The sequence below is a fragment of the Cetorhinus maximus genome, chromosome 4 (assembly GCF_964194155.1).
Source record: "Cetorhinus maximus chromosome 4, sCetMax3.hap1.1, whole genome shotgun sequence".
NCBI classification, from domain to species: Eukaryota; Metazoa; Chordata; class Chondrichthyes; order Lamniformes; family Cetorhinidae; genus Cetorhinus; species Cetorhinus maximus.
Window position 1 is genome coordinate 138,913,785 of NC_135882.1, and position 27,946 is coordinate 138,941,730.

At 42.8% G+C, this 27,946-nt stretch overlaps 1 protein-coding gene across 3 annotated transcripts in view; it reads right to left on the minus strand.

Annotated features, from left to right (window-relative positions):
* Positions 1-342: 342 nt before the first annotated feature.
* LOC144679939 (corticotropin-releasing factor receptor 2-like) overlaps positions 343-27,946 on the minus strand; it is a 305,817-nt gene continuing 278,213 nt past the window's right edge. For all 3 annotated transcript variants that reach the window (XM_078540927.1, XM_078540924.1, XM_078540926.1), the window contains 3 exons: positions 19,571-19,706; positions 19,351-19,392; positions 343-5,476 (listed from right to left, as the gene is read on the minus strand). In XM_078540927.1, the coding sequence (XP_078397053.1) occupies positions 5,336-5,476; positions 19,351-19,392; positions 19,571-19,706 (319 nt within the window). In that variant the 3' untranslated portion in view covers positions 343-5,335. The remainder of the gene's footprint in view (positions 5,477-19,350; positions 19,393-19,570; positions 19,707-27,946) is intronic.

Sequence of the window (27,946 nt, forward strand, 5' to 3'; positions counted from 1 at the left end):
TTCTGACAGGTGAAGAACAGTGACTTAGACAAGGTGCTTGATATGAACCATGTATGAGACATATCTTTTAATTGAAGCTGATCACTGCTGAAGAGGACACATTGACAATGTATCATGTGAATGGCTTCTTACTATTGTCAAATGTATCTGTGCCAACTTAAAACTCTATTAAATTCCTGGTTATCAACGAAGCTTCGTCTGCTAAATGTACTGGTGTGAATTTTGGGTGAGAACTTTCCCGTGTTGGACTGTGATGGTCCATACAAGTAAATAGTCTGCTGATACTTAGAAATTATTTGTTTTCCACATAGATGGCAACTGAATGATGGCACCATACCCTACTTTGGGTCAGCAAGAAGTTCATTTTAAGAAAGGAAAATATAGCACAGGTTAGAGTGTAATAGACACTTCAATGACATTGTTAAACAATTCAATCTTCACTCAAAGTTCTTTTGATATTTTTATGTCATTGTTTCTTTGAGATCAAACCATTTGTATGAATCCTTTCTTCTTAGGATTTGTTCTGAGTCTACTTACGTTCTATTTTTAAAAAAAGTCACAATCATCTCAATTCCATGTAATAAATATTATTTTTCTAATCTTGACAGAGAAGCATATAATTTATAAACATTATAACATCCTATGTGGCCGTGACAAAAGTAAACTATTCCGTCTCATCCTTCTCGACCTGGCTGCAGCATCTAACAAGGTTAATCACACCATCCTCCTTCAATGCCTTTCCACTTTTGTCCAGCTGGGTGGGACTGCTCTCACCTGATTCCATTCTTATCTGTCTAATTGTAGCCAAGGAATCACCTGCAATGGCTTCTCTCCCTGCCCCTATACCATTACCTGTTATGTTCCCATGGATCTATCCTTGGACCCCTCCTATTTCTCATCCATATGCTGCCCCTTGGCGACATGATCCAAAAACAGTGTAAACTGATAGCATCCACCTCTCCCTCACCACTACCTCTCAATCCCTCTACTGTCTCTAGCTTGCCAGATTGCTTGTTCAACATCCTGTACTGGATAAGAAGAAATTTCCTCCAACTGAATACTGGGAATACCAAAGCCATTGTCTTTGGTTTCCACCACAAACTCAGTTCTCTAGCTATTGACTACAACCCTCTCTCTGGCCACTGTCAGAGGCTGAAACAGCCTGTTTGCAACCTTGGCACCATACTTGACTTCAGCTGTTGAAACCTTCACCTATGACTTTGATATCACTATCTATAAACTTGAACTAATTCAAAAGTTTAACTCGTGCTAAGTCCTGTTCGCCCATTGCCCTGTGCTCCTGGTTAATAACAGCTCAATTTTAAATTGCTTATCCATAACTTTGCCCCACCCCACTCCAACCATCTCTCTAATTTGCTTCAGCTCCACAGGCCTCTGAGATATTTGTACTGCTCTAATTCTAGCCTCTTGAGTCCCCAGTTTTAATCACTTCATCATTTGTGGCCATGCCTTCAGATGCCTGGGTCTTAATCACTGGAATTCCCTCCCTAAATCTCTCTGCCTCTCAAACCTTTTGTCCCCTTTAGAACACTCCTCCCTGGACCAAGCTTTTGGTCATCTGCCCTAATATCTCTTTACGTATCTCAGTGTCAAATTTTATTTTAGGATGTTCCTGTGAAGCACCTTAGGACATTTTATTGTAAGTTCTATATAAATACAAGTTGTTGTTGTACCAGAAGTAGGATATTCAACCCAAAGCCTATTGTTTCCTTCTAACAGATCATGTTTGATCTGTACCTCAACTCAACATATTTGCCTTTGCTCCATATCCCTTGACATCCTTACCTAATAAGATTTTAGGATGTTAACAGAAATTGATGATTTAGGATTCATCCATCTCTTTGTCCAATGATAAGAACAGCCCTCTAGTTCGACAAAAGTCAAATAGGACACATCACCAATTATGAAATATAAATACAAACAGGACTGAATTTCCTGAGTTTTAAGGGTCAAATAATTACGTCCAGGTGTCACATGTGGCATACAATCCACAGTTTGGAAAATTCTTATAATACATCTAGGTGACACACAGTCCAAAATGTTTAATTCTACCCTCTTAAAAGTTCATACAGGCAACATGGAACAGTATGGACATTTCAATAAAACCTCTCTAAGCAGCTACCAATAGCATTCCACGGCTTATATTTCATCCACAAGTTTATCACTCCAATGTCGTGGGAAAGGACCAAAATTAGGGGCCATAATTATAAAATAGTCATGAACAAATCCAATAAGAAATTCAGGAGAAACCTCTTTGTCCAGAGTATGGTGAGAATGTGGAACTCCCTACCACAGGGAGTGATTGCTGCGATTTAAAAAAAATTATTTCATAGGATGTGGGCGTCGCCAGCTAGACCAGTATTTATTATCAATCCTTAAATTGCCCTTGAGAAGGTGGTGGTGAGCCACCTTCTTGAACCGCTGCAGTCCATGTGGTATTGGTACAACAACAGTGCTGTTAGGGACTTCCAGGATTTTGACCCAACGACAGTGAAGGAACAGCGATATATTTCAAAGTCAGGATGGTGAGTGGCTTTAAGGGGAACTTGCAGGTGACGGGGTTCCCATGCATCTGCTGCCCTCGTCCTTCTTGGTAGTAGAGGTAGCGGGTTTGGAAGGTGCTTTCGAAGGAGCCTTGGTGAGTTGCTGCAGTGCATCTTGTAGATTGTGCACACTGCTGCCACTGTGTGTCCCGTTGAAGGTGGTGGATGGAGTGCCAAAAGAACATAGCTGCATTTAAGGAGAGTCTAGAGAAGCATACGAAGGAGAAGGGAATAGAGGGTTTTGTAGATAGTATTAGATGATGAAGGATGGAAGTTGACTTGAATGGAGCACAAACAGCATATGTTTGGGTTGAATAGCCTGTTTTGTGCAGTAAATTCTATGCACTATGTTTATGACTTTAGCTGGTGAAGATAGGATTGCCTTCTAAATTTTCATTCTGTTTCTATAGCACTCAGTTAACTACAGTGATTTTCCAGCATATTTTGGGAAAATCTGATGAATGCTCAAGGTCCATCATGCAGAACATCATCAAAAGTAACCTTTTACTTTCTTTTGGAATGGACAGGCATGTCAAAAATTCAGTGAAACTGTTCTCTTCCTTTGACAATTCTGCACTCCTTCTCGCACCCCTGGAATGGGTATTCTGTCATTGTAAAGCATTTGATTTAACTTCCCAGACAAACAGAATTGGTATTTATTTACTTGAGAAACCTAGGTGAAGGCTTATCATGTCAGACAGCAGAAAGATAGAAAAGGAGGACCTTACATTTATATAGTTCCCTGTCACATCCTCAGGTTATCCCAATAAATTACTATTGAACTGTGGACAATGTTATGCAGACAATCCTCTTTGTACACCACAAGATCCCACAGACAGCAAATGACTGATTTGTTTTTGATGAGTTGATTGTGGGAGAAGTGTTGGCTAGGATGAAAAATGATAGGAAGAGAAAACAATTCGAGAAAAGCAGAGAACAGAAAATCCCAAACTTAGGTTTTTGATTTGCCCGTGGACTGGTGGAGATAGGGATGGCTGAGTTGAAGCAGTTTGAAATCCTGCGAAACAAAGTTAGAATACGAGATAGGGTGATGAATCATAATTTAAGCATGGTCAGGATGCAGAGTAAGATTGTTTGCAGTTTAAAAAAGTTGCACCCAGCCATTTAAATTAGTTTCCATTTCCATGGGGATCACTGGATTTCTAATGTGTAGATCGATGGTGGCGCACATAACATGCCGTGATCAAAAGTGCACTCAGTGTTAACCTTGCAACATTCATCTATGTTTCATGAAAAATAGCTATAAATATAAGAGAATGCGTCCTAAATATCCTGACTTTTTTAGTGTAAATATTGATACAATTGTTAACATTACATATGAAGCAAGCCACTTTTAACATGTAGCACTAGCTAACTGTTTGGGATTAGATACCTCATCCAAAGAGGAAATGACACTAAACTGCAAAGGAAGAACTAAAGCTCACATAACAAGATGTTTTGATAAGGTGTGAATTGGCTCAGTAATGATCACTTCATTTGGGGAATGGCTATACAGCAGGTAATCTTTATTCCCAAGTGATGCTTCTATTCTTCTGTATCTAGTTAGTTGCCACTAGGAGGTAACTCCCTTGATGTGGTCTTTTCATGCGTCTTCCAAGTTGCTGGTAATCAGGGTTTGATAGTTCTGGCTAGGCCTCAACATTGAGTGTGCAGATTATGGATCAGTTCAATTCAGATGATCATCTCAATTGTGAACAGGCCAACAGCTGTAAAAATTGGTTCTAGATGGGTGTTCCAGGGCTGATCTTGTGTCTTGGAACATTCAGAAATATCAATAAATCGATTCCAAATACTCACGCAATTGGGTCAATTGATTATTAACTGACCATGGTCCACAATATTTCACTATTCAGCAAAACAAAATTCATTAAATAGATTAGAAATTGTTTTCTCTAATTTCTACTGTTTGAGCAAGACATGTCCTAGTTAGCACTGCATCTGTGATGCACAGTGTGCTCTTTCTTGATTCATGGAACCTAATGATCCATCCATTTTCAATTTCTACTGGTTCTGGACCAGTGATTTGACACAAAATTATTTTATTCCTGTAGATAACACAGACAGAGTTTTGTTGCATTTCACTGCTGGGTGCATGTCATTTGACAGATTAGTTATCCAATTTACATATGGGGTTTGCCACATCCGGCAGACATCTTGGATAGGATTAATTGTACGGCGTGGGGGTTGAAACAGATCTTCATTCCTTCAAAGCTTCTTTCAAGCTGGATTAATGTTTTGAACCTTGAGAATTCTTGGTGACCTCGGAAGCCAACATTTGTTTTCTTCTGTCTCCTTACACTATGGATTCCCAGCAGGCAATTCAAGATGGTTTTTGAGAGGGAAATTAGAAATTTGTACACAAGATCAGTGATATAAGATGAAAGCTAAAAGGATAAAGCTTTGAGATAGCCTTCATTCTTGTCCTGAAATTGTGATATTCCCCCATGCCAGAGTTTGACTGTAGACAGAGCTACGTGAGCTGCAAATGACATTTCAGTTACCACAGGATCAGTTGTGCAGCCTCACACTCCCTGCTTTTCCACTTTGGTGCTGCATACTGGAAGGAAGATTACAGTCTGCTTAACTCCTAGCAACAATTTAATTTTGTTGTGGTGGGCCTTGCATCTTCGGCTTCTCTTGTTCACTGTCGCATATTTCAAATGTGTACAGCAATCCACAAACAAACAAATCACCTCAGTGTTGAAGGAAAACAGAGTGAAAAACACAAAGAAAGGATTGCTCAGTCTCATTCAGACGCCAGTTGTCTGTTTTATGCTGTGAAAACTGATTCGTGTGGGTGAGGTGGGTATAGACATAGCCCGTGCAACCCGTACTCTGAGAGCATGGTTGTCTTGCCATCGATGCCATCTCTTCCTTGCAGCAGAACGTACCTGAAAGTAAATGGACAATTTCATTTACGTATTTGATACCTCTGGACATTTCAGAAACTAAATGGTTTTAGGAGCTTTTACAATTTAGTGCTCGTAGCACTGGGATAAACATCAGATATATGGATTTATGGATTGACATACATGATGCACAACCTGCATGATTTTCAGTTGGGAAAGTTAAATTGTGAAATTTACCCCTTAAGTTTCCTCTTTTAATTTTTTTCCATGGACCTTCCCTCTCCGTCATTGTCACCTTGTTTCAATGTGACCTCGTGACTGGTGACTGGGTTTGGTGAGTTTGTTAACTTCACCACAGTCACTACGGGTGGGATTTTCTGGGCCCGCCAGCGGCACTCGTCACCACTGGTGGGACTGGAAAGTCCCAGCCTATGAACTTGGAGATTGATTGTTGCCTGATCACCTTCACTGGGTGGAATAAGTCCATTACTTACCTCATGAATTGCTTTGGAGGCCTGGCCAACTTTGATAGTCAAGCTTTTATTAAAATATACTCAGAGCTGAATGCGCATTTTGAGTTTTGACAGACAGCTTGTTGTATGGATGGGAATCTAGGAAACCAGCGGCTCTTTTGCGGCATTAAGCAGTCGGTATTTCATTAAAGGGGATCAAATGAGGTAAGGTTTTGGAGAGTATAGCACTAGGTGAGATCAGGAGGAGCATTAAAGCCCTTTTGCCTTCACAAAGATTGTTAAGAGAACAGTGGGAGGAACAAGTGAGTTTGGACATAAAGGGCTGGATTTTCATCGCTGAAGCGGGTAACAGGAATCTGGAAAATTCCCGGCTCCGCCCACCCACCTCAGTAGAAAGTACCCACAAAGGCGGGATCTTCATTGTTGGGGGCAAATGTGGGCTGGAGTAGGGCCAGCTGACCCGAGAAAAATTTTGAAAGCAGCCGGGTGCCGAGATGGGCTGGTTAAAAGGCCCTTATGACCCCTATGCCAAGCTATGGCAGTTCCATGCCCATTGGCCCACTATATATTATATAGAACAAATGAACCCTGTAATCACAGTAGGATGTATGTAAAAAAAGCTTTTTTAAAAAGTCATTCATTCATTTGTTCAAATTGACTGGGCTCTCAGCCCACAATGAGCATAAATAACGAGGCTTGGCTGAGAGCTCAGATATCCATCAAGCTTGTCGAAACACCTGAGCCCAGGGAAACCATTGCTTGATTGACAGCTCTGGCTCTCTGATCTCTGCTGTCAATTTCACAATGTTTATTTTCACAAGGTTAAGTGGTTTCAAGGGCTTGCAGTTTCTGTTATTGATACTTTAAAGGGTCTAGATGATTAACATTATTATTGCCCTGTAGTGAAATTACTTTTTTTAAACATCGTGGAAAGTAATGAATGAATTACTTTTTTTTAAAAGCCTTTTTTTACACATCTTACTGTCACTGCAGAGTTCATTGACCAACTGTGTAGAACCAATCCCTGTGGCACATCACTCATCACATCCTGCCAACCAGAAAAAGACCAATTTATGCTAACTTTCTGCTTCCTGTTAGCTAGCCAATCTTCTATCCATGCCAATATGTTACCCTCTAAACAATGAGCTTTTATTTTCTGCAATAACCTTTGATATGGCATTTAATCAAGTGCCTTCTGGAAATCTAAGTGCAGTACATCCACCGGTTTCACTTTTTCCACAGCAAGTGACTCCTTCAAAGAACTCCAACAAATTGGTTAAACATGATTTCTCTTTTACAAAATCATGTTGATTCACCTGATTGCCTTAAATTTTTCTAAGTGCCCTGCATAACAAATTTTAGAACAGCTTCTAACATTTTCCCTATGACAGATGCTAGACTAACTGGCCTGTAGTTTCCTGCTTTCTGTCTCCCTCCCTTTTTGAATAAAGGAGTTATATTTGTTATTTTCCAATCTAATGGAACCTTTTCTGAATCTATGGAATTTTGGAAAATTAAAACCAGTGCATGAACTATCTCATTAGCCACTTCTTTCAAGACCTTAGGGTGAAGTCCATCCAGACCTGGGGATTTGTCAGCCCACAGCCCCAATAATTTACCATTTCCTTGTGATTGTAATTTTCCCAAGTTCCTTCCTCCCTTCATTTCCTGATTTACAGGATGTTACTTGTGTCCCCTGTAGTGAAGACCGAAGCAAAATACCTGACTAATTTGTCTGCCATCTCCCTACTTTCCATTATCAATTCCCCAGATGCACTCTCTATAGGTCCAACAACTGTTAACTCTTTTCTTATTTAAGTATCTATAGAAACTCTTGAGATAAAAACAAAAAGCTAAAAGCTACTGCGGATGCTGGAAATCCAAAACAAAAACAGAATTACCTGGAAAAACTCAGCAGGTCTGGCAGCATCGGCAGAGAAGAAATCAGTTAACGTTTCGAGCCTTCATGGCCCTTCGGCAGAACTGGAGCATAGTTAGGAGAAGGGAGAAATATAAACTGGTTTAAGGTGGCGGGGGGGGTGCGGGGGGGGAAGAGAGACGTTGAGGGTGTGGTGATTGTGGAGATAAGCAGTGATAGGCAAAAGATGTCACAGACAAAAGGGTCAAAGAGGTGTTGAAGGTGGTGATCCTGCCCCACGGAACTCATTTCTCGTTATCTTGACTCCCTTCTCTCTCCCCTTGTCCAGTCCCTTCCCACCTACATCCGTGATTCCTCTGACACCTTACGTCACATCAACAATTTCCAGTTCCCTGGCCCCAACCGCTTCCTCTTCACCATGGATGTCCAATCCCTCTACACCTCCATCCCCCACCAGGATGGTTTGAGGGCCCTTAGCTTCTTCCTTGAACAGAGGCCCCAACAATCCCCATCCACCACTACTCTCCTCCGTCTGGCTGAACTTGTTCTCACACTGAACAATTTCTCCTTTAACTCCTCTCACTTCCTCCAAATAAAAGGTGTGGCTATGGGTGCCCGCATGGGCCCCAGCTATGCCTGTCTCTTTATGGGGTATGTGGAACATTCATTGTTCCAATCCTACTCCGGCCGCCTCCCACAACTCTTTCTCCGGTACATCGATAATTACTTCGGTGCTGCTTCATGCTCTCGTCGGGACCTGGAAAAATTTATTAATTTTGCTTCCAATCTCCACCCCTCCATCATTTTCACATGGTCCATCTCTGACACTTCTCTTCCCTTCCTTGACCTCTCTGTCTCAATTTCTGATGATAGACTGTCCACCAATATCCATTACAAGCCTACCGACTCCCACAGCTACCTCGACTACAGCTCCTCACACCCCGCCTCTTGTAAAGACTCCATCCCATTCTCTCAGTTCCTTCGCCTCCGTCGCATCTGTTCTGATGACGCTACCTTCAAAAACAGCTCCTCTGACATGTCCTCCTTCTTCCTTAACCGAGGTTTTCCATCCACGGTCGTTGACAGGGCCCTCAACCGTGTCCGGCCCATATCCCGCGCATCCTCCCTCACGCCTTCTCCTCCTTCCCAGAAACATGATAGGGTCCCCCTTGTCCTCACTTATCACCCCACCAGCCTCCGCATTCAAAGGATCATCCTCCGCCATTTCCGCCAACTCCAGCATGATGCCACCACCAAACACATCTTCCCTTCACCCCCCCTGACGGCATTCCGTAGGGATCGTTCCCTCCGGGACACCCTGGTCCACTCCTCCATCACCCCCTACTCCTCAACCCCCACTTATGGCACCTCCCCATGCCCACGCAGAAGATGCAACACCTGCCCCTTCACTTCCTCTCTCCTCACCGTCCAAGGGCCCAAACACTCCTTTCAAGTGAAGCAGCATTTCACTTGCATTTCCCCTAACTTAGTCTACTGCATTCGTTGCTCCCAATGCGGTCTCCTCTACATTGGAGAGACCAAACGCAAACTGGGCGACCGTTTTGCGGAACACCTGCAGTCTGTCCGCAAGAAAGACCCAAACCTCCCTGTCGCTTGCCATTTTAACACTCCACCCTGTTCTCTTGCCCACATGTCTGTCCTTGGCTTGCTGCATTGTTCCAGTGAAGCCCAACGCAAACTGGAGGAACAGCACCTCATCTTCCGACTAGGCACTTTACAGCCTTCCGGGCTGAATATTGAATTCAACAACTTTAGATCTTAAACTCCCCCTCCCCCCATCCCCACCCCATTTCTCGCCACCCCCCCCTTTTTTTTTCAATAATTTATATAGATTCTTCTTTCCCCATCTATTTCCATTATTTTTAAATCTAAAACTAAAACCTTGTTAGTCTGTCCACCCCACCCCCACTAGAGCTGTACTTTGAATATCCTGTCTTCCATTCTTAATTAGCACTTTTCTTAGACAAATATCACCACCTTCAACACCTCTTTGACCCTTTTGTCTGTGACATCTTTTGCCTATCACTGCTTATCTCCACAATCACCACACCCTCAACGTCTCTCTTTCCCCCCCCCGCCGACCCCCCCCCCCCCCCAACCTTAAACCAGTTTATATTTCTCCATTCTCCTAACTATGCTCCAGTTCTGCCGAAGGGCCATGAAGGCTCGAAACGTTAACTGATTTCTTCTCTGCCGATGCTGCCAGACCTGCTGAGTTTTTCCAGGTAATTCTGTTTTTGTATAGAAACTCTTACTATCCAACTATATATTAACTAGCTAGCTTTCTCTCATACTCTAATTTTTCCCCTCCTTATTAATCTTTTTGTCCTCCCCCAGTTAGTTGTTTAATTGTCCATCACCATTCATGACTGGATGTGGCAGGTCTGCAGTGCTTTGATCTGATTGTGGGAGGGCTTAGCTGTGTATATTGCATGCTGCTTCCGCTGTTTAGCATTATGTAGTCTCGGGTTGTAGTTTTACCAGGTTGGCAGTTGATTTTTACATATGTCTGGTAATCCATTTGCCAGATGACCTCCTGCACTTCTCATTCAACCAAGTTTGGTCCCTTGGCTTGAAAGTAATGGTAGAGGGAAGGATATGCTGGGCCATGAGGTTACAGATTGTGGTTGCATACAATTCTGCTGAAATGATGTTTGAAAAGATATCATAGATCTTTCCACCACTTAGAGAATAGAATCATGGAATGATGCAGCATAAAAAGACACCATCTGGCATGGGCTTCTGCCAATTCTTTGCTAGATCTATTCAACTAGCCCCATTCCTCTACTCTTTCCCCATAGCACTGCAATTTTTTTTCTAAGTGTTTATCCAATTCCTTTTTGAAAGTTAATATTGAATTTGCTTGCACCATCCTTTCAGGCAGTGCAGTCCAGATCACCACAACTTGCTTTATAAAAAAATGATTCATGTCACGTCAGGTACCAAAGAGGATATAACTGTATTAGAAGCAGTTCAGGGAAGGTTCACTCAAATCATTCCTGGAATGAAGGGCTTCTCTTATGAAGAAAGGTTGGGCCTATACCCATTGGAGTTTAGAAGAATGAGAAGTGATCTTATTGAAATGTATAAAATCCTGAGGGGACTTGATAGGGTGGATACCAGGTGGATGTTTCCTCGTGTGGGAGGGGACACAGTTTAACAATAAGAGGTCTCCCTTTTAAGACGAAGATGAGGATTTTTTTTTCTTTCACAGGGTTGTTAGTCTATGGATTATCTTCCACAGAAAGTAGTGGAGACTGGGTCATTGAATTTATTCAAAGCAGAGTTACACAGATTTTTGACAGGCAAGGAAGCCAAGGGTTAAGGGGGCAGGCAGGAAAATAGAATTGAGACCACAATCAGATCAGCCATGATCTTACTGATTGGTGGAGCAGGCTTGAAAGGCCAAATGACCTACTCCTGGTCCTAAGTCCTATGTGCCCTCTGGTTATTGACCTATTTGCTACCAGAACCAGTTTTGTTTAATTACGCTATCAATTCTCTTCATGATTTTGAAAACCTCTATAAAATCCCCTCTTAACCTTCTATGCTGTAAGGAAAACAACCCCAGCTTCTCCAGTCTCTCCACTTAACTGAAGTCTTTCATCTCTGGCACAGTTTCAATAAATCTCTTCCACACCTTCTCCAAGGTCTTAACATCCTTCATAAAGCATGCTGCCCAGAGTTGAATACAATACTTCAGCTGAGAGCTAACCAGTGTTTTATAAAGTTTTAGCTTTTATATGGTATTCCTACTTTAATGAAAAAACAAGGATTCCATATGCTTTTTTCTCAATTTGTCCTGCCACCTTCAATGATATATGTACGAAACTGGTAATGAATGGGAAGGAAAAAAGTAGTAAACTAAAGTGGAAGGCAGCAGAAACAAATGCCAGCATCAAATGGGGTCAAAATACAGAATAATGGGTGGGCTTTTTCAGCCCTTCCCACCACCGGGATCATCCGGTCCCTCCAAAAGTCAATAGACTTTTGGCTGGGCCTCCATAATGGGTCCTGCCATGATGGGGCTGGAAAATCCCTGCCAATATTAAAAAGGCAGAACTAAAGGTACTCTATCTGAATGCACACAGAATTCACAACAAGGTAGGTGAATCGATGGCACAAATCTGTCTGATCTAATTGCCATTACGGAGACATGGCTACATGCTGATCAAGGTGAGGAACTGATTATTCAAGGATATTCGACATTCAGGAAGGACAGGCAAAACGGAAAAGAAGGTGTAGCAATGTTGATAAGAAGGAATGAATTCAATACATTAGGGAGGGAGGAGCTTAGATCGGAAGAACAAGATGTAGAATTTGTTTGGGTGGAGCTAAGGAACAGCAAGGGGCAGCAAATATTGGTAGAAGTTGTTTAAAAGTGCTGGTGATGTAGGGCATGGTATAAATCAGGAAGTTAGAGGTACATGTAAAAAGGATATTACAGTAATCATGGGTAACTTCAATCTACATATAGACTGGATAAATCTAATGAGCATTAATACTGGAGGACGAATTCCTGGAATGTGTACAAGATGGTTTCGAGGGCAGTATGTTGAGGAACCAACTAGGCAACAGGCTATTTTAGATCTAATATTATGTAATAAGAAATGACTAATTAATAATCTTGTTGTAAAAGAACCTCTAGGGAAGAGTGACCACAATATGATGGAATTTTCCATTAAGTTTGAAAATGATGTTGTTCAATCCGAAACTAGGTTCTTAAATCTAAACATGAGAAACCATGAAAGTAAAGGTAGACAGACAATGGCTAGTATTTAGAGGATTTAATACATGGTTTACAAGAAATATACATTCCTTTAAAATAGAAAAACCCCACAGGAAAAGTCAGTCAACCGTGGCTAACAAAGGAAATTAAAGATTGTATAAGATCAAAGGAAAGGGCTTATAAAGTTTTCAAAAAAAAGTGGTAAGCCTGACGCTTTGGGAGCATTTATAATTCAGCAAACTGATAATAGGATATGAATTTACAATAGCAAGAAATATAAAAACGGACTATAAAAGCTTCTATAGGTATGCAAAAAGGAAAAGACTAGCAAAGACAAATGTGGGTCAATTACAGGCAGGGACAGGAGAATTTATAATGGGGAATAGGGAAATGCTAAATAAGCTAAATAATTACTTTGGCCGGAATTTTCCGGTGCCCCTGCCGATGGTATCTTCCAGTCCCACCAAACTTTTGAATGGCTTGCCGCATTTTGCAGCCCTGTCTGTGCTGCAATGGGGCCAGAAAATTCCACCCTTTCTGTTTGTCATCACCAGGAAGATATAAAAAACCTCCCAGAAATAATCGAGAACCAAGGGACCAGCGAGAATGAGGAACTGAAAGAGATGAATATTAGTTAAAAAGTATTATTGGAGAAATTAATGGGACTGAAAATTGATAAATCCCCCGGACCCAATGATCTACATCCCAGAGTGTTAAAAGAGGTGGCTATAGAGATAGTGGATGTATTGGTGGTCACCTTTCAAAATCCTATAGATTCTAGAACAGTTCCTGCAGATTGGAAGGTTGCAAATGTAACCCCGCTATTTAAGAAAGGAGGGAGAGAGAAAACGGGGAAGTACAGACCTGTTAGCCTGATGTCAGGAGGAAAAATACTAGAATCTATAATGAAGGATGTGATAACTGGACGCTTAGAAAATAATGATCTGATTGGGCAGAGTCAATATGTATTTATGAAAGGGAAATCCTGTTTGACAAACACATTGGAGTTTTTTGAGGATGTAACTAGCAGACTAGATAAGGGAGGACCAGTGGATGTGGTGTATTTGGATTTCTGGAAGGCTTTCAATAAGGCTCCACATAGGAGATTAGTAAACAAAATTCGAGCACATGGGACAATATGCTGGTATGGAGTGAGGATTGGTTAACCGTTAGAAAACAGACAGCAGGAATAAACAGGTCATTCACAGGTTGGCAGACTATGATTAGTCTGGTACCGCAAGAATCAATACTTTGGGCCCTAGTTGTTCACAATCTATATCAATGATTTGAATGTGGGGACCAAATGTAATATTTCCAAGTTTGCTCATGACACAAAACTAGGTGGGAATGTATTTTATGAGGATGATACAAAGAGGCTTCAAGGGGATTTGGATAGGCTTAGTGAGTGGGCAAGAACATGGCAGATGGAATATAACGTGCATAAGTGTGAAGTTATCCATTTTGGTATGAGGAATGGAGATGCAGAGTATTTCTTAAATGGAGAGAGATTGGGAAATGTTGGTGTCCAAAAGAACCTGGGTGTCCTTGTTCGCAAACCAATGAAAACTAATATGCAGGTGCAGCAAGCAATTAGGAAGGCAAATGATATATTGGCCTTTATCACACGATAACTTGAGTACGGGAGTAAAGATGTCTTGCTTCAATTGTATAGAACCTTGGTGAGATCACATCAAGGAGACAAGTTTTGGTCTCTTTACCTAAGGAAGGATATAATTGCCATAGAGGGAGTGCAGTGGAGGTTCACTAGACTAATTCCTGGGATGGCAGGACTGTCGTATGAGGAGAGATTGAGGAGACTGGGCCTGTATTCTCTGGAGTTTAGATGGATGAGAAATGACCTAATTGAAACTTACAACATTTTTAAGGGACTAGAAAGGGTAGATACATAAAGGATGTGGAGTCTAGAACCAGGGACAGTATCAGAATAAGGGGACCATTTAGGATTGAGATGAGGAAGAATTTCTCCATTCAAAGAGTAGTGAATCTTTAGAATTCTCTACTCCAGAGGGCTGTGGAAGCTCAGTTATTGGGTATGTTCAAGACAGAGATTGATACATTTCTAGATATGAATGACATCAAGGGATATGTGGATAGTGCAAGAAAGTGGTATGATGATAGATGATCACCATGATTTAGTTGAATGGTGGAGCAGGCTCAAGGGACTGAATGGCCTATTCCTGCTCCTATGTTCCTATTCACATGCACCCTTATTTCTCACTTTTTCTGTACCCCCTTAAAATTATATCATCGAATTTCTATTATCTCTTATTGTTCCTGCCAAAAATATATCACTTCACAATTTTCTGTGTAAAACTTCATCTGCCAGGTGTCTTCTCATTTCACAAGTCTATCTACGTCCTGCTGATGCCTGCTACTATTTTCCCAAAGTTCACTACATTCTGAGTTTTGTGTCATCTGCAACTTTTGACATTGTGCCCTGTATACCCAAGCCCAGGTTATTAATACGTATCAAAAACATAGTGGTCCTCAAAAGGCAGTAGAAGTAGAGTCTGTAAATAGTTTTAAGGCAGAGATAGATAGATTCCTGATAATCAAGGGGGTGGAAGGTTATTGGGGGTAGGCAAAAACTTGGAGTTGAGGTTACAATCAGGTCAGCCATGATCTCATTGAATGGCAGAGCAGGCTCGAAGGGCCGAGTAGCCTACTCTTGCTCCTAATTCCTATATTCGTAGGTGTTGCATAACTCATCTAAACCTGATGACACTCTGATCACTGTCCCCTCACTACGTCCTCCCCACAAAATGCTCCTCCGCTGAAACATGCTCTACTTGCCCCAATCCTTTCCCTTGAACTAGATCCTCCACTGCTTTTTTGCTCATTGAGCTGTAAACACACTGATCAAGAAAATTCTTTAATATACATTTCAGGAATACCTCCCCTTCTTTGCTCTTTGCACTGTTATTACCCTAGCCTATATTAGGATGACTGAAGTCCCCTATTATCACCATTCTGTAGTTATTGCATCTTTCTGAAATTTGCCTGCAAATCTGCTCCTGTATCTCCATCTCATTGTTTGGTGGTCTGAATTATACATCCAGCAGTGTAATAGCTCTGCTGTTGTTGTTAATTCTAACCAGACACCTTCTACCTTTGACCCCTCAACTACATCATCACTCTTCAGTGAGATAATAGTTTTTTTGATCAATACTGTCAGTGACCCCCCCATTCTCCTTTTTCCCTTCCCAATCTTTCTTGAATACCTTGTAACCAGTAATATTAAATTCTCAGTCCTCCCTTTCTCTGAGCTATTATTTCATAGATCCATGTGGTGACAAATGTCTGCAGTTCAATAATTTACCACACAACTTGCATTTACATACATTCACTCCCATCTTAGGCTGCTTCGCATTTGCCCTCCTGACTGATCTCTCATATTTCTGATCTATTCTTTGCTCCATTGTTATTTTTCTCTTCTAGTCCTCTGTGCTTGTTGTTTCTCCTTTTTAGTGTTTCATCCAGAGGCTCAATCCTCTGAAAACTTAGCTTAAGCACTTCCCCCTGATACCAGTTAATCTACCTGGATATTGGTCTCAGCTCCATTGAGGTGCAACCCATCTACCTTCACCCCTCAGAGTTGGTCACAATGCCCTAACAACCTGAAGCTCTCCCTCCTGTACCATTTCTCCAACAGCGTGTTAATCTGTCTCACCCTACTATTCCAATACTCACTAGCACTGGAAGTAATCCAGAGATTATTTCCTTTGAGGTCGTGCTGCTACATTTCTTTCTGAGTTCCTGAAATGCTGCCTGTAAGGCCTCAACTTTTTTGCTTTCTATGTGATTGGTTGCCACATGGACCACAGCTTCTGGTTGGTCCCCTCCCCTCTCAAAATATTCCTCACCCTTTCAGTGATGTCCTTTGTCCTGACACCAGGGAGGCAACACACCACTTGGAACCTCTGTGGACAGTGACAGAAATGACGGTCAGACAGTATGGCCCAGGGCAAGATGGCTATGATGGGTTCATAAAGCATCCGACCTTGTGGTATAGACGGTTGTAATTAAATTTAAGGGGCATAGGGTGGTAGAGTAGGTAATGTGGTGGTCTGAGTGGTTCAATGCTATGAATCAAAGCGGCAGCTTCCTCTTTCTGCTGGTAATGAGGCCTCTATTTGAAATGAGTATGGAAAGTTTTGACCCAACTTTTTGTAGATCAAAGCATATTGTTAGGAAAAAGAACGAGGGAACTTCACATGCTCTAGCTGACCTGAAAGTTTGTGCTCCTTAACATGGGATGTCTGACCATTCCATGTATCATTTTCTGCCATACAAAGTATGAAGCTCTGCAACTAGTGATAAAATGAGATTTTGCTCCATGTTCTAATGCAAACGACCATGAATAATTCAAAGTCAGTGTGGTTTGAAAGCAGAATTCATCATGATGGAATTTTGTAGTGAGTCAGCACTAAAATATAAGGCATATGGATGAAAATCAACATCCAGCAGTGGATATGAATAATATGAATATAATAATAATAGTTCCCATCTTGCGTTCTTATTTCCCATATTCCTGAACTATAAGCCACAATTTTAAGTTAACTCACCGGTGCCAATCGGATCAGCTCAGGTTGGATTCATGTTTCGCACTCCTCCTAATTTTAAGCCCCATTGAAGTCAATGGAGCATAAAATCAGGAATGCGGAAATAAACATACATCCACCCCTTTCCTGCCAGATGGGTTAGGTTAAAATTGTTTTTTGAATTTCTGAAAATTCAGTGAGCAGTTAACAGTGAGAATGATACACTGCATCAATTTAACATATGCAGCAACTTGAAGGAACAAGCAGTAATTGTGAATATAAATGCATGTTGACTAAATGCCAAATTGTGGTGCTTCAATTTAACATATGCAGCAACTTGAAGGAACAAGCAGTAATTGTGAATATAAATGCATGTTGACTAAATGCCAATTTGTGGTGCTTCAGTGTTAGAAATAGCTAGTTAGGTCTCCAGAGATTTATTCTGTCATTATGTTTGGATTGCTTCTTGTGAATGTTCAGTAATGTGATCAGCAAAATCACAACAGATACAGGGTGTAATTTTTTTCTTCATGTAAATAGAGTTGTCAACCTCTCACTGTCAGACTATTGAGGTCCACACAGTCTGAAACACTTCATTTCTAATTCATAATTTTCCTAAGTGCACCTAAAATAACAAAGTGGTCTTCTCTTTTCTTAAGAACTTACTATGTCAACAATAAGCATTTCTCTTTTTTGTACCACAATATATCCAAGTACACCATCCCACATGCCCTTCCTTCTCCCTATGTTAGGAACATGGGAACAGGAGTAGGCCATTCAGCCCGTCAAGCCTGCTTTGCCATTCAATTAGATCACAACCCTCTGGGGTAGAGAATTCCAAAGATTAACCACCCTTTGAGTGAAAAAATTCCTTCTCACCTTAGTCATAAATTGCCTGCCCCTTATTCTGAGACTGTGTGGTGTGGTTCTAGAGCCCCCAGGCATCTACCCTGTCACACCCTGTAAGAATTTTGTAAGTTTCAATGAGATTGTGTTTCATTCTTCTAAACTCCAGAGACCACAGGCCCAGTTACCTCAATCTCTCCTCATAAGACAATTCGCCATCCCATGGATTAGCCTGGTGAACGTCCGCTGCACTCCTTCAATGGCAAGTATATCCTTTCTTAGATGAGCAGACCAAAACTGTGCACAATACTCCAGGTTAGATCTCACCAAGGCTCTATAGAATTTGCAGCAAGACATCCTTACTCCTGTATTCAAAACCCCTTGTGTTGAATTCAAGGCTCATAACATTGTCCCCAATCACAATTTTACCTAGCATCTTCACACTGTGGAACTCCCACCCTCCCTCAGTTTTCCATTTTTCCCCCACAGACTTTTAAAACATAAATTTATTCTATAAACTATACCTACCACCTGAGTTTTCTTTTTAACCACATCTTATTTTTTAAATTCTTTCACAGGTTAGGCCAGCATTTATTGTCCCTCATTGCCCCTCAGAAGGTGGTGGTGAGCTGCCTTCTTGAATTGCTGCAGTTTATGTGGTGTAGGTACACCAACAGTGCTGTTACCGATGGAAATGCCAGGATTTTGACACAGTGACAGTGAAGGAACGGCGATATAGTTCCAAGTCAGGATGGCATGTGACTGGAGGGGAACTTACAGGTGGTGATGTTCCCATGCATCTGCTGTCTTTGTCCTTCTAGGCGGTAGAGGTTGTGGGTTTGGAAGGAGGCTTGATGAGTTTCTGCAGTGCACCTTATAGATGGTACACACTGCTGCTACTGTGCAGGGTAGTGGAGGGAGTCAATTTTTAAGTTTGTGGATGGGCTGTTAATCAAGTGAGTTGCTTTGTCTGGGATGGAATTGAGCTTCTTGAGTGTTATAGGAGCTGCACTCATCCAGGCAAGTGGAGAGTATTCCATCACACTCCTGACTTGTGCCTTGTAGATGGTGGCCCATCCCAAAGACTATTTCCTATTCTTTTCTACCCTACACAATGACCATTGGCTTTCACCCATATTTCATAAAAATTTAAAAACATTTTGGAACATTTTTGAGCCCAGGTATTACTGCTGGGCTATTCTTGAGTAGACAAACATGAAATGTGTTGGTGTGTCATTCCTTCATCATCCATTTTGTTGAAAGCATTAACTGTTTTGTTGTAAATGCATTGACCCCTCTGCTTGGTTTATCAAAGAACTAAAAGGTTAAAATGAGATACTGCTTTACAAATATTAATACCCATTACTGCTGTCAAATTATTTCAGAAGAGATCAAGTTCAGCTTACCTCACTATTCAGAAAGCAGTAAAACACGGACACAAAAAAACCCTGTAAAACCAAAGAGTCTTGTTGAGTCCTACAGAAAATTATGACATTAACTCTTTACAAAACATTTAAATTACATAATGCTTTAGGACAAGATCTAATTTGCACAACAAATTAAGCTGTCATATTGCATTAGGACCATGGTTCTTAAACTATCAGTTCATCTACCCAGATTACTCACCTGAAAGGCCTGCAGAAATGAATTAAAGTAGATGAAAACAATTTGTGAGATGTCATCTTCGCCTGGATTGACGAAGAACAGCATGTAAGTGATGCCAAGAAGGGGTAACAGAACTAAAGTTGCCTTCACTGCCTTCCTGTAGGACAGATGGTGACAGGACAGAGGTTATATTATTTTTTAAAAATGAAGTTAAAGCTCATTGACGTAGTAATTAAATGTTTTTCTGGGCACATGTCACCTTGAGCTAGTTGCGATTGTGTTAGGCTTTATTAGTTAGAGTACAGAACAATTTGAATTGAAGCTACACTTACAGTGTAAATGCCATGTGAATAATATGCTATGGTCATGGCCTGACAACAGAACCAAGCTGAGTGAGACTCCCTGGAGAGGAGAATTTCACTCAGCTTTACTAAAGAAAACAAATTCTATAGTCATTATCATGCTGCTGTTTGTGGGAGTTTGCTATGTGCAAACTGGCTTCTCTGTTACTTACATTACAGCAATGGCTACACTACAGAAATATTTCATTGGCTTTAAAGCACTTTGAGATCTTCAGTTGTCATGAGAGGCACGACAGTTTATAAATGCAAGTATTTCTTTCTTTTCACTTCAGAGTCAGTTCAGAACTTGGTAGCTGATTTCTGTTCACATTAATGTTGGTGGGAAATGATTTTCACCCACGCTAAATTTGTTTTTTTAATTCATTCTAGGGATGTGCACATAGCTGTCAGGCTAGCGTTAATTGTCCATCCCTAACTGAGCCACTTTCTTGAACTACTGCAGCCCATATGGTGTAGGTACACCCAGAGTGCTTTTTTTCTGTAGTTGCTTGATCCAATTGAGTGACTTGCCATAGCATCACAGTAAAGAGTCAACCACATTGCTGTGGGTCTGGAGTCATAGATAGACCAGACCGAATAAGGATTGCTGATTTACTCCACTGAAGCACAACAGCAAAGCAGATAATTTTTTCTGACAGTCTTTTATCATTATTATTGAGATTAGTATTTTATTCCAAATGTATAATTAATTGAATTTAATTTCCCCCAAATGCTGTGGTGGGAGTTGAACTCATGTCTCTGGAGCATTAGAATGGGTCTCTGGATCAGTAATCCAGTAACATTACCACTATGCTACTGTTGGTGCAGTAAATGCAATCCAGCTTCTCTTTTTACTCCCAATTTGGTATGGCATAGGAGCCAAATAGGTTCCAAGATGTAACGCGTTGGAACTTTCAAGGAACGTCTCCCACCCCACTGCTGTAACATTATTGGGTGAAGCAGTGTCTAGGAAATAACAGGCCCTTGTGAAGGGAGATTAGAATGGAATTGATTTTCTGTGGCAGAAATCCAATAGCCGAAGCAGGCAGATCTTCAGTACTACAAGGGCTATTCAGCATGCTGAACTTGTAATGCAAGTTTTTATAAGCATGAGCTGAACTCAGCACCGCCAAGCTACATCAATAATAACTACACTACTGTGCCCATATCAGCAATTAAGAGGTGTGTCTGTGCTGTTAGAGATTGAAATAGCTGATGTCAATTTCGTCGACAGTGTCCTGAAGGAAGCTTCAGCCTGTGCATGATTTCTCTATGTGCCAACCCTCATGAGGGATGCTATACAACACAAGTTTTTGTCAGAATTGGATGAAGTAATGGGTTAGTTACTAGTCTTTTGTTTCTAGGACTTTAGTTCAAATCTGGCAATACAGATGGAATGGAAGTTTACTCTTTCTGCTGTCAGTTAGAATCTTACGTGCAATGAGATTGGGCAGTCCACAGGTTTATGGCACAGAACTGGCATTTATTGTGCTGTGAAGTTGTAGGAATTCCCACATAGGCCTAGGGGTACTGCTGAAGTTTAACCATCTATACATGCACCGAGTACCAGTGCAGAAAGCTCCTCACTGTACCTGTTACAGCATTAGCCTGCCAGCTCACCTGGGCGAAATTCCAGATTGAGTATCATGTGACCCAAACTGAAGCCCTGAGTACATGGACTGTCCAACTGGCAGCAGAAATGTGTGGAACTTTAATGCGAGTGAAGCCAGACAGCAGAACTCTGCGTAAACTAAATATTGCAGGGTGAAAGAGGAGAGGGTGAAAAGATTGGAATTCTACACATCTATGCTTGAGGTGGTCAAGGATCATATTCAGGTTTATGTTAATGAGGAGATAGAGAGACACAAGCATGCAATGCTCCACTGGTGGAAAAATACAGTCTTAGTGACTGAGGAGATTAGTGTGAGACATTCATTGGAACATTAGGAACGGAACAGGAATTGGTCATTTAGCCCCTCGAGTTTGTTCCACCATACAATGAGATTATGGTTGATATGTGATTGATCACTACATTCCTGTCTTTTCCCCATATCCCTTTCTACCTTTGCTTAACAAAAATCTATCAATCTCAGATTTAAAATTAACAATTGACCTAACATGAATTGCTATTCACAGAAGAGAGTTCCAAACTTTTAGCACCCTTTGTGTGTAGAATTGTTTCCTAATCACTTCTGAAGACCTGACTCTAATTTTTAGACCATGCACCCTAGCCCTGGAGCTCCCTAACCAGCTGAAATAGTTTTGTTCTATCAACCTCTTGATATCGTGAAAATTTGGATCAGATTACCCCTTAACCTTCTAAATTTCAAGGAATGCAAACCTAGTTACTGTAACCTCCCTTTGCAAATTATCCCTTAGGATTCAGATATATTCTGGTAAATTTAAGCTGCACTCCCTCCAAGGCCAATATATCCTTCTTAAAATGTGGTGCCCAGGACTGAACGTTGTACTCCTGGTGTGGTCTAACCGGGGCTTTGTATAGCTGAAGCTTAACTTTTTCCATCTTGTATTCTAATCTTCTAGATTTAAAAGCCAGCATTCTATTAGTCTTCTGATTAGTTTTTGTACTGGTTCATGGCATTTCAATTATCTATCTACATGGAGCCTCTAAGTCTCTTTGGGCCTCCACTGGTTCTAGCTTCTCACCATTTAGAAAATACCTTTTTCTATCCTTTTTAGTTCTAAAGCAGATGAGGACACATTTACCCTCATTGAAATGCATTTGCCAGTTTTTCTCACTTAATCTATTAGTATCTCTTCATAACATTATGCTTCGGACTACACTATTTACAGTGCCGCCTATCTTTATGTCATCATCAAACTTGCAGCTTTTTTATCCTATCATCTAAATTGTTAATATATGTGGTCAATAGCTAAGGACCTAACACAGATTTGCATTCTTCCAATTACAGTACCTGCTCATTATCCCTATTCTCTGCCTCCTGCTGCTCAACCAATTTTCTAACTAGATCAATAATCTATCTTGAATTCCATGAGATTGCAAGTGGGTTATCTTTTTAAAAATATATTCCCAGCATGTGGATAACATTTTAATCCTCAGCCTCAGTTGTTTTACAGGTAGGCAGGACATTTAGAAGCAATCATGTAGTATGGAAATCAATCACATGTAACCCAGATCAGGTAGGGGTGGGGCATGTGCTTCTCTGGTTGTCTACCATCTCCCAGGATGTCAGTTTACTTTCTTTAGGTCCCTGCAATATCATTCTATAATTGACTGCCTGCAGGTCAATGTGAGTAGTAAAGGAGGAAGCTAAACCTCCCATATCCCTTTTTTCCCAGAATCATAATGACAACAGAATGTTCCAGCACAGAAATGGGCTGGAATTTCAGCAGACCTCTAACAGTTCGATCGGCAGCAAGGGGAACTGTGAAATGCAATGAGGACTCGTTTGCACAGAAGTTCGACGTTGTGACGTCGCTTCCGAATTTTACGTGTGGCGGGAACCACGGAGTGTGGACTTCTCACTACAACGCGGCGGGACATCATTTAATGTAGTTTAGATACCAACTAACTTGAATCTTACGCTGTATTCAGGATTTTATGAACGGCACATGGGAACCAGGGGGCTTCAGAGTCTTAGCCCGTTCAAGGAGGCAGGAGTTCAGAGCTGCCTGTGTCAGTCAACCACACTCAGAGCTAACGGGCAGTGGGAGGGAGGACGTGGAATTGAGGCCATTGCTGGCTGCCAGCAGAAGTGGGGTAAAGGTGGCAGCACCATCAGAGAAGTCATATGCAGGTGGCAACAATAATGGTGGGGGCGAAGCATGTGAAAATGGCAGCACTAACAGGGTGTGTATGTGAAAGTGGCAGCACAAATGGGGGGAGGCATTCTGCAGGGGACACAGAGGGGCAGTAGCACTTACTCCCAAGTGAGTAGCAAGGGAAAGGTTTTGTGGGGGGTGCAGGTGGGATACAAAACATATGCAGGAGAAGAAGAGAGCCCATATGGCATGGGGCTTATCTACCCAATGGATGCCTCCGAGAAGGAGAAGCAGTGCTGAGATAGGGAAGTCCAAGTACTGGTGGAGCAACAGCAGGAATGGAAGGAGAGCCACTCTCAGGGTGGATGTGCAAGAGAAGAGTGCAAAGCGGCATAGCAACAGCCTCCTGTGCAAAGAAAGGCTACCTTCATGACAGAATCTACTATACATGGCTCAAGTATCTGCAGATGTCCGAGTGGCAGTGTTTGCTCAGACCGAGGCTCTCCAGGGAGGTGCATGCTGATGGACACCTGCACAGGGAACAATTTATGCTTCAGGACAAGCTGAGACCCATGAGGTTTGGTGGACACCCAATGCCCATGGGCCTGAAGATCAATGTGGCTCTCAACTTCTACATCCAGAACTTTCCAGGGATCCACTCAGGACAGGTGTGGAATCTCGCAGGCTGAAGCCCTTGGGTTCATCAAGGAGGACACCTCCCTATTCAAGAGGTGGGGGACCTATGCGTGCTTCCAAACGGACCTGGGCAATCAGGTGGAGAGGTCCATCGACTTTGCAGCCATTGCTGGATTCCCCCAGGTGCAAGGTGTCATCAATTGCACGCGTGTGGCCATCAAGGCTGCTATGGACCAACCAGTGGTCTTCATCAACAGGAAGGGCATCCATTCCATTAATGTCCAACTGGTCAGCAACCATCAAAAGCAGATTCTTCAAGTATGTGCATAGTTCCTGGGGAGTAGGCATGAAACCTACATACTTCGGCAGCTGCCACAGCTTTTCTGGACCTCTCACACCTTTAGGGAAGGATTCTTGAGGACATAGGCTACCCATTGATAACATGGCTACTCATCCCTGTGAAGAACCCTCTCACTGCAGCAAAGAAGCCCAGAACCTGTCACTGGTCCATCCGAGAAACCATCAAGCAGGCCACTGGGCCGCTGATTCAGCTGCCTAGACCGATCTGGTGATGCCCTTCAGTGAGGGTCTCGTGGGTCTTCATGGTCTGCTGTATTCTGCACAACCTAGCACTGCAGAGAGGGGAGGCCTTGAATCATGAGGGCATCATTGATCACCACTCCTCATCCAATGGGCAGGGTGAACAGGAGGATGCTGAGCAGGCAGCACAGGATGAGGAATCTCTTACATCAGAACAGAGGAAAGTGAGAGATGTGCAAGGAGGCTCAGGACAATCTCATACATATCTGTTGCTTCTGACGCTGATGCCCTTTCACAAGGTCTGTAATAAAACCTCAACTTTATGTGGATCTGCGGTCATCTCCTTCATCTTGCACTCCATCTCCTAGCGTTCAGCTTCACAGTATGCGCTGACACAGCTGAGGAGCTGACCAGACATGACCCACTCCAATATGAGCAGCCCATTGAGGAAGCAAGGCTGTGGATGATATCTAACAAGGCAGCAAGACTTGAAAGGGTGACCAGCAGGAGTGAGTTTAACATTTATTAACTGGCACAGCATTATAAAGCCTTAACAGGTACCAAGTCCAAACACCTGTGATCCCCAAGTGCATCCAGGTGCTCTTCTTAACTCATTTATGTCTACTCCTACGAGCTGCCATCTCTGCGTTTGTGGCTACTCGTGCTGCCTCCTGGCTTGGGATGACCTTTGTGGCTGTTCTCTGGCTGCTTGAGGCATGGAGGGTCCCAGCATTCTAATGGACACCTGCACAAGTGCAGAACTCACTCTCTGCCATCTGTGGAGGCACACGGGTCACTGGCAGAAGGACTGAGGAGCCAGTGTCCACACTGAAGACTCTTGATGCCTTGTGTCTTTCACGTGTGACTGCTACAGAAAACTCTGAGACAAGGCATGTCGGTTTGCACGCATCTCTGTCATCCACTGAGTGTTCTGCTGGAAGAGGCTCTGAGGGTTGCCAATCTCTCAATGGAGAAAGCCATGTGTACACACACCACACACCCATCATCTACGCAGGACTGCACGCAGCCTCTGGCAGTTCTATCAGATGTTCCCCTATCTCTCACTGCAAATTCAGCAGTTGCTGACTCCCAGACACACATCGTCAGTCTGGATTCAGCCGTGGTCCTGGCCTCCCACAGTCCTCTGACTATCAGTGGGCTCGGTTGTCAAGCCCCCATCAGCTGCTCGGGCATGTTTGTGATGTGCTCGCCAGCTTGTGACCCTGCTAATTGTGAGTGACGACCCACCAACATGAGAGTATCTGAGCTGGTGGAAGGTGCAGGAGAATGATGTAACGGTGCACCCTCAGAGCATCCCTCCTTCACCTCAGAGGTGGCTACCTGTCCCCCGCTCTCACCAGCTGCACATCCTTTGGGGTTATTGAGACCTGCATGAGAGAAAGCCCAACCATCGTCAGTTGCTTCATCAATGACCTTCCTTCCATCATAAGGTCAGAAGTGGGGATGTTCACAGATAATTACACATGTTCAGCACCATTCGCGACTCCTCAGAAACTCAAGTAGTCCATGTCAAAATACAGCAAGACCTGGACAACATCCAGGCTTGAGCTGACAAATGGCAAGTAACATTCATGCCGCACAAGTGCCAGGCAATGAGTATCTCCAACAAGAGTAAATCTAACCATCGCCCCTTGACATTCAATGGCATTACCATCACTGAATCCTCCACTATCAACATCCTGGGGGTTACCATTGACCAGAAACTGAACTGGACTAGCCATATAAATTCTGTGGCTACAATAGCAGGTCAGAGGCTAGGAATCCTGTGGCGAGTAACTCACCTCCTGACTCCCCAAAGCGTGTCCACCATCTACAAAGCACAAACAGGAGTGTGGTGGAATATTGTCCACTTGCCTGGATGAGTGCAGCTCCAACAACACTGAAGAAGCTCAATACCATCTAGGACAAAGCAGCCTGCTTGATTGGCACCCCATCCACAAATATTCATTCCCTCCAGCACCGACGCACAGTGGCAGCAGTGTAACAGCATTTAGAAAATGCAGCTGAAACTCTCCAAGGCTCCTTAGACAGCACCTTCCAAACCCACGACCACTAGCATCTAGAAGGTCAGGGGCAGCAGACACATGGGAACACCACCGCCCAGAAGTTCCCCTCCAAGTCACTCACCAGCCTGACTTGGAAATAGTCACTGTCGCTGGGTCAAAATCCTGGAATTCCCTCCCTAACAGCACTGTGTGTGTTCCCAAACCACAGGGACTGCAGCGGTTCAAGAAGGCAGCTCATCACCACCTTCTCAAGGGCAATTAGTGATGGGCAATAAATGCTGGCCTAGCCAGCGATGCCCACATCCCATGCTCGAATAAAAAAATAGAACTCACCTTGGTGGAGTGAAGGAGGCCATTGAACCATTTGTAGCACTGCACCCATATTTGGGGTGGGGGTTGGGGGTGGGAGTAGGGCGGTGGTCACCCATGGCTGCTGACCTCCTTGTGGCCAAGCGGGCCTGTCTCTTCCTCCCATCTCTGGAGAAGAGGGCCTCCCGCCTTGTCCTTCCAGCTTGGAGACAGGGAGGCATCGTTAAACCTTATCTTCCCTCCGACATGTTATACAAATTAGGAGCAGGAGTAGGGCTATCAACTCCTCAAGCCTGCTCCACCCTTCAATAAGATCATGGCTGATCTGATTGTAACCTCAACTCCACATTCCCACTCAACTTCGATAACCTTTCACCCCCTTGCTTATCAAGAATGTTGCCTGCATCCTCCTGGAACTTCTGTTCTGGCAGACAGGCGGAGGGGTCTTCTGTCAGATGAAGGGTCTTCTGTCAGGTGGAGGGGTCTTCTGTCAAGTGGAGGGGTCTACTGTCAGGTAGTGGGTCTTCTGTCAGATGGAAGGATCTTCTGGCAGGCAGAGGGATCTTCTGTCAGGCGGAGGGGTCTTCTGTCAGGTGGAGGGGTCTTCTGCAATGTTACTTAGGCAGACGATTCAAAGGAGGCAGCTGTTCTTCAGAGCTGCCAACCCTTTAAATATGGCGCCAGCACCGGACGCCGCCATTGGTACCTCGTTACCTGCTTCCGCTCTTTAATTGAACGAGTCCCACATCACCCGTTAGTTTATTGGCCGACCGCTGTGTGATCATGCTTGGCCTGCTGCA